This window comes from Priapulus caudatus, unplaced genomic scaffold (genome assembly GCF_000485595.1).
Source record: "Priapulus caudatus unplaced genomic scaffold, Priapulus_caudatus-5.0.1 Scaffold824, whole genome shotgun sequence".
Lineage (NCBI taxonomy): Eukaryota > Metazoa > Priapulida > Priapulimorpha > Priapulimorphida > Priapulidae > Priapulus > Priapulus caudatus.
Window position 1 is genome coordinate 119,215 of NW_014577885.1, and position 10,289 is coordinate 129,503.

At 44.2% G+C, this 10,289-nt stretch overlaps 1 protein-coding gene across 1 annotated transcript in view; it reads right to left on the reverse strand.

Moving 5' to 3' along the window:
- Nucleotides 1-8,830: 8,830 nt before the first annotated feature.
- Nucleotides 8,831-10,289, reverse strand: part of LOC106813785 (sodium-dependent dopamine transporter-like) — a 13,773-nt gene continuing 12,314 nt past the window's right edge. The window contains exons 10-11 of the mRNA XM_014818008.1: nt 9,816-9,987; nt 8,831-8,952 (exon numbers count right to left, since the gene is read on the reverse strand). Coding sequence (XP_014673494.1) covers nt 8,831-8,952; nt 9,816-9,987 — 294 coding nt within the window. The remainder of the gene's footprint in view (nt 8,953-9,815; nt 9,988-10,289) is intronic.

The following is a 10,289-nucleotide window of genomic DNA, read 5'->3' on the forward strand; positions in this document are numbered from 1 at the left end:
GAGCCCCTAGTTGAGGATAATGATTTACCTGATACTCAGGAAATACCTGGTAATGAGAACGTACCTGATGCTGAAGAAACACCTGTTCACGGAGAAACACCTGATGATGAGGAAATACCTGGTAATGAGAACGTACCTGATGCTGAAGAAACACCTGCTGAGGAGAAAATAGTTGATGATGAGGAAACGCCGCGTGCTAAGGAAGTGGAAGGTGTGGGTGCGATAGATATGAATGTCAAAGTTAATGGTTATCATACGTTGCCTGGTACAGTGGCAACTGGACAGATGAAAGATGGTTCGAAGCCACATCAAAGTATAAGTACGGAAGAAACACCAGATACCATTTGCTTTGGAAAGCTATGTTTGCCACGTGAGTTAGCAGAATTGGTTCTTGCTGAGACAACAGCAAATGATGACAGTGGTGAATTAACGCTAACAGATGATGACAATGAAAGGGAGAACGCTTCACAGATTGATGCAAGTACTGATGATACTCGTATCACACCCAATAAATCACCGGGAAATAGACCAATTGAAGTGGATGTGAACAGTGATGGCGTGATAGGCCACGAAGATACTGAAGCAAACGAGCAAAAAATAAACGTTGAAGTAAATGCAGCAACCGCTTGCTTCGGTGAATTTTGTTTTCCTAAGGAGGTTGCCGAATTAGTTAAAACCAAGATAGCCACATTGCCTGAGAGAATGAAAATGTCTGCCACAGATACTGGAACTCACATCACCGGTAACCCTACATTTCCTTCTGAGCAAGAAAACTCAGAACAACAAGAGAGGTCAGACGCTGCAGCGAAATCCGAAGCTGCAGACTCACTAGGCATCTTGCCGCCCATGGGCACAGCACCGACAGGCACAGATGAACCGAAACGTACAAGCACCGAGCACGCATCTGAACGAGATAGTTCAGATGATGAAATTACTAAACAAAGTCGTAATAGCGTAAGTAGAATAACGAGAGCACTTCGCCCTGACTATATACAATTATACGCACACACCCCATCTGCAACCGAATCACCAACAACTAATTACACCACATATGTAAACACTGGTGTTCGTATGGACGTCAAACATCGTAGTATTGTTATCGGTGCTGATGCACGAATCATTCTTGAAAATGCTACACAACAAGTCATGGCTGAGACAGACACTCAGTTAGAAACTCAAAACGATACTGCCAATCAGCAACGTGTCATCCAAATTGAGAGCAGAGTTTTAGACACCGAGACAAACGGGGATGGTTCCACGCCACTATTAAACGCTGGAAGACAGAATCTTAAATACCAGCTCTTGAATCCCTATATTGCCACCCGAGATGGACAGGCAAAGGATTCCACTAGGGATGGAAAGCCAGCTGCAAGTAATCGTAGGACACGCGTGAGATCAATGCCATCAATAGTAATGGGAATCACAAATGGGTCCATCGTTACCATACATGGTACCTCATCGAAAGTGTACGATGTCAAGTCAAATATAAAATCGGATTCTGGAGAACCAACTCACTTAGAAACCATACGCTTGAGGGAGGGAGACACCGGTTTTCTGAACCAGAAACAGGTAGATAACATGCAGGCAACTGTTGTACTGGTCACCCCTCCAAGTGTAAGCAGCACAGAGTATCAGGAGATACCTCCAGTGCTGCACTCTGAGATTGGTGCTTCTGCTAGACTCATTGTGGATCCAAAGACAGACGTGGAAACAAGCGAGGGTGATGCTGTTAAATCTGACTCGAATCACGTTGCCATGCTTGATGCGATTCGCACAAAGACAGAAATATTTCAAACAGACGGCCATGTCACGCCGAGGATAACCAGCCCAGAAATTAGATACGATGAACGTGTTAATTCTGCTAACGTTAGCACGCAGAAAACATCTGACATCAATTCACCAATAAAAGAAAATGGAATAGACGAGGCGCGGGTAGGATCAGTTTTAACGCAAGGAGTTGCAGGTTCGAGGAAAGAGAATGTGTTCGTAGAACAAGGTGAGACTGACAATATAGTTTATGAAAAAGCCACAACGCAAATGGTCATGCCACCGATGGTGTTCACATTTTACAGTAAACCAAGTCAGTACGAACGTGTGCCGTTAACGCGACTACAACCAGAAATAGTATATATAGGTAAATCTACAGCAGATAATAAACCAGTAGAACATTCAGTTAGATCTGACACTGACAACGCATCATCGACAGCTGCTAAATCCATTTCTAACGGGGACGCTTCAGCTACAAGCAATGACAGTGGTGATCTGAACAATCAAGCACCAGTATATACGCCTGGGAACAGTCAGAAAACACACATATCTAAAATAAACGCTGTCATCGGTGGGATTGTGGACAGACCGAGTAGTGCTGGCGATTCGCTAAGACTCATCGTACCAACGGTTGGAAAATCAGAGAACTCCGCGGACGTAGAGAAAGACACCAATAGAGCATCCAACACACGGCCACGTGTTACTGCCGCGACAACGCAAGAAGACTCTGAGATGATTGACACGTCTCTAAGATCTGCAACCATTTCACGTTCCCTCATGTTTCCATTAAAGGACAGAACGACCTCAGAAGCCGAGACGCTCGTGAGAGGTGTTGCTTCTGGCGCCATTTCATCGGCTGCTGGAATAGCACCTATTATAGCACGACCGGTGGTACATCTTACGTGCTCTCACGATTGACTGACATCGTACACAACAGAGTACGGCCGACAGCAACTGGCATCATAAGATTATTCCCAGAACTAAATAGATTTAATGAAGAAGATTCTGTATCCGGGGATCCTACGTTATTTAGTGGCACTGATCTGTCAAGTAGCGAAAACAGACTACCGCTAGAGGTTTGCCACTGGTGTACGAAAACAAGGCATTGCTGATTCGGGACGCGTCATTTTGAATATGGCTAGTGTTCCTTCTCAAACTAAAAATTCCACGTTCATAAAAGACGGACAGAAAATTCCAATAGCGAAAAAACGATGCCATTATCCGTGGTACTGTGGACAGACCGAGAGTCGCCGATGTTACAAATGCTGTTGTTCTTCGACAACTATTCCCGTGGGAACCTCTGACGAACAGATGCGTTCAGTTGACATCGCGAGAGGCAATGTTGGTTCGTCTGTCCCAGCAGTTATTGGTTCCGTTCCCGACAGTCAATCTCTGCCACGTACTTCACAAGGTACTGCAACTAGATTCCCACCGGAATCACCTTCACGTGACGCGCCCGTGCAAGGGCGTGTACACTCGCGTGTGGTAGGCGGCATCCCTCTAGGATCAGCAAGCATTCCCTCAGGTTTCCGCACGTTTCCATTAAAGGACAGAACGACCTCAGAAGCCGAGACGCTCGTGAGAGGTGTTGCTTCCGGCGCCATTTCATCGGCTGCTGGAATAGCACCTATTATAGCACCGACCGGTGGTACATCTGACGTGCTCTCACGATTGACTGACATTGTACACAACAGAGTACGGCCCACAGCAGTTGGAATAATGGGCTTATTCCCGGACTCGACCAAATTCGGGAGCGCGAATACGATTTCTGACAGTGCTAGATCACTCACTCAGAATGCCGTGCCCGGTGGAAAGGCCAGGCTACAACTAGAGGCTTTACGTCGTCAACCGCAACCGAATGCGAGTGAAGAAAAGCTAGAGATGTCTGGCGATCAACTCCGGGCAGTAGAGACGAACAGCGCTAAGTCAACACTTCCTTTAAGTAGCATCGAGAGGAAACTTCATCCCGATGTGCGCGCTCGGCTACAACCTCCGAAATTCGTGCCACCAATGTTCTTCAATTTCTACGGCAGGAGAGAAAGGAAGCAGCCACTAAACGACTATCAGATGAGTGTATGATTTTTGGGCAAAATTCAATCAGTTATAATGAATCATATTGTAATTGCGACCTAAATATTGATCAATTCGTTGAATCATATAATTATTTTGTACTTTCGGATTAAAGTAAATGTCAACATTGAAACCATTTTTTTTTTACAATGTTTAAGATAAAGTAAGACATTTGGAACTAGGAGTATAAGGATATAGTAGTTATGCAAGCCATACCTTTATCATCTGCTAGGTACAGTCTTCACAAGCCGCCTCGGAGCCACTGCCAAGTGCAGCTGGACGATCCAGGTTAGAACCATTTAGCAAGAGAGCTGAGCCAACAGATGTATTCCATGTCGAGGGACACGATACGGCTACTACAGAAACGCCAGCACTAGGGACGATAGAGCGTGGGCCTATTCCACCGGTTACGAGTGATAACCTTCCCTCGGAAATTACTCAAACAATTATATATCACACCGAAGAGCCTACAGTGGAAGACACTTATACCACGCCCACGTTGCAAGGCACGATGAACGATGATGATAGAATACGCGAGGAGTCAAAGTATATTATAGATGGTGATATTACAGATGTTTATATATCGCCAGTCGTGAGCACAACGCCCACAACAGGATACGATTCTGACAGTACTGTAGCCGATCATTCTATCAGGATTAAAGGGTTTATAAAGGGCGAAAACGGAGAATCGGTCAAATCATATGAATTTAGTGATACGAAAAGTGTTATTTTTAGACCAGCTGGCAGTAGGACGGTGACCGGCATCCGCACACCAGGTGAGATTGCCAGGGTTGACGTACTTTCTCAATGGGTTCGAGTATTACCTCGAAGACAGCGGATGGAATTAAGTGGGGTCGATTCGGTGCCGACACTCAAACTTCCTCTACAGAGAAACACTACTGATGCTGCTGATGCTGCTGCTGCTGCTGATGCTACTGATGCTGCTGATGCTGCTGCTGCTGCTGCTACTGCTGCTGATGTGGGCGACGTTAACGATGTTGCATCAGATGAGCTTGTCCGCACTTCAGATATTGATCGAGTTCTTGTACCGACCAGCAACCTGTCGCGTACGGCACTGCTCCAGCGCCTCGCAGGCATAGTGCAGCGCAGGACGCGCCCGGGTGGCTCTACCGTAACAAGTAACGTTTCGGTCCAGCCTGCCGCAACTACGACGGTAAAAGAAGAGGAAGATACGCACTCGATACTACGATTATTATTGGGCAGAGTGATACCCATCGGCGTAAACGTCTCCGAAAGTCGTCCCGACGATGACGATGGTTTTTTCGAGTTTGGAACAGGTGACGCGCCTATTACGTCACGTGTCCCTGATCCAATAGGAAACCTGCTATCTGGCGTAGAGGTAGTTTCGTCGGCACCTGAAACAGTAGGCCCCGTCGCCGCACTAGTCAAGGGCCCTTCACACACATACGCGCCTGGATCGTTCTCCCTGCAGCGTAAAGAGCTCGCGGTGAGTGTCCTCAATCGCAGGAACATTGTTCCAGAGCTGATACGCTTCAATCCGAAAACGGCCATTTTGATTGATCCCAATGGAAGCCTGGAGACAGAATCAGATGCGAGTAGTGAACCGGGGCTCGGCAACGATGGCCTGTCAAACACTTCGCCGGACAGCGGCAAAGAGAACGCACCAGAGAAGGAGAAGGAGCACCCAGGAGTCATAGCTGGTCAGACGTCTTCAATCATTGAGAACATCGAGTCGTCGGAGAGCGATGACAACTTCACCAGTGATCAGATTGGTAGCAGTGCATCCCTGGCGGAGGGAACACCTCAGACTGTCCAAGGCGGCGGGCAGGCACTCTCTCCCCGTAGGAAACCACCTTTATTCGTGAACGTGTATTACCAGTATAGGGATATTATAAATAGAAAAAAGCCGGCCCGACCCACTCATAGAGCAGCTCCCAACCCCACAGGCTAGCGTCTGATTTCTTAATGTATAGTCGTTAAACACGCATGTTAAATGCGGCCATTTGGATCAGCATTGTGCACTTACTACCTTACATGTTTGTTACAGCCTTGTTACAATACAGCGTAGATTATGCACGTGCAAAAACTCCATGGGTACGCAACCAAAACATTAAATGCATCTAGTTCATATAGTCATTCTTGAAGGCGAGCAAGCTGCAAAGCCTGCTATTTGATTGGCCATATATTGAATGTTAACTTTCAAGTACGTTCGATTTTTAACGGGGCAATTTGTTAGATGGCGCCACTCGCATAGTTTGTGAATGAGCACAAGCAGCAGTAACAAGTATTAGGCGTCGAAAGTTATTTGCATACTGAATAAGGTTGCAGCCGCGTTCAACTCTCGTGTAGCTACACATTAAACCATACTGTCGTCGTCTTAAATATTTAGTTCACCTTCTATAGTTTATGATATGAGAATTCTGGTGGGTAAATGTCCGGGGGGTAATTGTCCGGGGGGTGATTGTCCGGGGGGTAATTGTCCGGGGGTGAATGGCATGGGGGTAAATGTCCGGGAATAATTGTTCGGGGGATGATTGTCCGGGTGGTATTTGTCCTGATATTTGTCCGGATTTGTCTATTCACGCATTTATATAATATTTGCTTTATAATGTCATCCGGTGTTCTACCGCAATACTTTCATTTAGGCTTCACATGGAACAACGTATACATCAGTAGAATACAGCAGTATAACGGGGTTATATGCGGAGAATATATATATATAGATATAGTAGTTGTGTCGATGGTCTGTAAATTAATGTATTTATCAGTTATTAAAACGTTTATATTATACATTGCTTATTTTTGATTCACGTGCATTAGCTGTTAGGAAAGAAGACTGTATCGCAACTTCATTAATCCTGTAGCATGTATAGTATGCAATAAAGTAGTATAATACACTTGAATCACAATACACAGAGGAAGGATCGCAAAAAGTAATCTTTCTGTAATCGCTACACTGAACAATTCAGAAGTTTATTTTTTCGCAATGTATATTATACTAGCTAGATACACAATGCATGTGCGTACTACAGAGGTTATCGTCTTGATTTAGACAAAAACCATATATAACCATGCATAGTATCATCATCATCGCGTAGACGTATGGCGTTTTAAATCAGTATTTGTAACAAATGAAACCGCCCGAACGAACGCACCACTCAGACACACAAGTAGATACACACGCGCACCCACACTATATATATCTATCAATATATATATACCTATACTATATATCTATCAATATATATATATATGAGGGGTTTTAAGGAAATAAGATGAGAAAGATTAAAGAAATTACCAGACCAATTTAGTTTCCAAACCAGGAAATTTTTTTTTCAAAACTCATGTTTTACTATAAGATATTAGAAATGTGATTTACGTTCGGCTGTTACGCGCTCTTTTGGAGAGTTAGGCCGAACGCTTACCAGTCTTAATGTAACTTTAATTGCGGGCATAAATTAAGCTTTAATTTCTACATACACACACAACCCACACACGCGCACACGCACGGCACGCACGACGCACGCACACAGACACATAAATATATATATATGATACGAAGGGTTGCTCTATGCTATTCCATGTCAAGTAGTATCTTATGCTCATAAACTATAATGGGTAAACAACGATCCAAAGGTGGAACTGTCTACAGCATAATTAGCACGTCTCTTTAAATCGTTTGCATCTCAATACGCAAAATTAAATTAGGCAACCCAAATTATAACGACAACGGTAATAAACGAAAGGAAATATTTTACGATTATTTCCATATATCCATAATTCTGCTTAATATATTAACGGACACATGACGCCGACATTTCACGTAACAACACTATCACTTAGAACAGATCGAGACAAACGTGTCTGAGTTAAACAATGCTATCTAGCAGTCATTGCTGCCATTTACACGAAGTTATCCTTATATATATATATATATTCCATTACGCGCATTTTTCTATTACACTACCAGACGTTACATTATTCAAGCCCACAATATCCTGTCATATCCATATTACACGCTTATATATTGCCCTGAACTGCTTGTTAGACATTACGAAACAGGGCTATGATGCCTAGTTTTATCATGAATCTCTCTCGTAGCTTAGCCTGCCATAGAACGCCAGGTTTCATATCCACGACGGAATAAATGATACCATATTTTCTATACACACGGTGCCACCTTACTTCCTTATATACCTGCGCAGACGGCTCGAATTGATATCTCAAACACTGCGAGTTGCTATTAAGAGGGTCAACTTTCATCGCCATGCCTAATCTGCGTACAATAATTTCACACCGCCCTGCAATAATTACCCTCTAATTGCGGTATAACCAAAGTGGTAAAAAACCGTCGCCGTTATATGAAACCTGTAGCGGCCGCATCCCTAAACCCGTATTAAAAGCGCGATAACAAGTTAACGAGGCAATTATATTTTTACGACGGACGCTAAAATGGCGCGTGTGGCGCATTAGACCATTATGTGTACAGATAAACAAAATAAAACACTGAGGCACCGTACTTTTATTGAAACCTACTAATAACCTAGCGTTACCTGATCCTAGTATAATATCCTTGTTTCGCGATACAATGGCTTTAATGTGTTTGCAGTATGGCTGTCCTGCGGACGCTATAGCGGTTATAGCAGGGGATGTACTTGAAAGTACGGCTACTCTATGGGGAATACCCAACGAAACAGAATCCAAATGCCAGACAAAGCTTCTGTAGGGTGCAACCTACTGCGACCGTCACCTACACTAGATGCCTGCTACCCTTCTGTTACCTTACCCTGCTCTTATCTACTTCTGTTACCTACCCTGCTGTCTATGCGGAGCCTGCTGTTACCCTACCGCTGCGTGCTGCCTTAACCTACGGCTATTCTACCGGTAAACGCGCTAACTATGCGGCCGGTTAAATAAACCTGCTACAAGTCCGTCGGCTCTAGCTACATTGCTGCCAGTTACACGGCCCGCAATGGCCTCGTCTAGCATACGTTAGTGCAGTTGCGGCAGGCTAGACTGCGGCCCCATTTGCTCCTCCGCTGACTCGCCACTTCAGTCCTGATCGATTCTTCACGGTCGTGCAGCAGCCTCTTGGTCTCGCCAACGGAATCTGATCGACGTACCGAGGAGTCTCTGCAACGATCACCACGTCTAGACACATGGATCTAACGAGCTACTGGTGGGGTCGACGCACCCATATTTTTTCACAGACCCAGCTGTGAGCAATATACAAACAAATGTAAACGTCTTTGCTTCTTAGATATTTTGCAATGTGTGCGCGGTCTTAGCTCTTGCTACTGAACTCTCTTGCCACGTTCCCGCAACCTATACACTTCCAAGAGAGAGTCGCCTAGATCTCCCACCGCATCATTTATCAGACGTGCTACTCGAACACCTAGATATCATTGAGCTGGAGTCATTCCGCAAGTTGCATCTTGCTTAGCCTAAAGTTTAAAAAAAGCACCCCGCACATAAACAATACATACCATTCTAATCGCATCGCACAATTCATCCCTTCTGAAATTAATGGACACAACAACGCCCGCACAACTACCTCGAGAAAGCGTACTCGCCATGGTGTTCGTTGCGAGCGTGCTAGGAGCGCCATGGCGTGGCCGAATCATCAAAGCACAGACGACCATTGCGATGATCCAACCCAGAGCGTTTGCCCAACGCTCGCCGGCATAACCGTTACCATCGTGTACTTAGGCGGCTCGTGCGACAGGGCCAGAGCAAACCGCTCGACGCATGAACTGCAGGTATCAATCATTAAAACTACAACGCTGCGGTGTTATATAAATTCACTGGATATGTGCTAAATAATTGTATGTAGTTATTAAAAAAACAACGCTGCAGTGTAATATAAATTCACTGGACATGTGGTGAATAAATGTAGATATTCAATTGCATCTAGATGCGTTGACAGAAGGCGAAATTTCAACAGAATTTTTCACAGAGGAATGATTTTCATATAACACATCCTCGCTTGACACAACCCTCTTTGATTTTATCGAAGAGAATTTCGCTGACCAGAATAAAAGGAGGTGCGATGAATTTCCAACATGTCCGCCAGTAGGCCGATGGTCGTGTACCAATCATTTCGCAGATATCACTTGACATCCTATCGACACCTTTAATAAATAACGGAAGAGCAAATAAATGTATCAACTCAGCACGATTATAGAACAGCGAACGAACATATTTATCTAGCCTGATTATTAGACGAACGTAGGTACGCGAGAGAAATTTAGAGATAATCTTTTCAGATTGATATCCTCGTGTGCTCACATGTTCACATAGGATTTGAATAACAATATATATATATATATATATATAGTAGTTGTGTCGATGGTCTGTAAATTAATGTATTTATCAGTTATTAAAACGTTTATATTATACATTGCTTATTTTTGATTCACGTGCATTAGCTGTTAGGAAAGAAGACTGTATCGCAACTTTATTAATCCTGT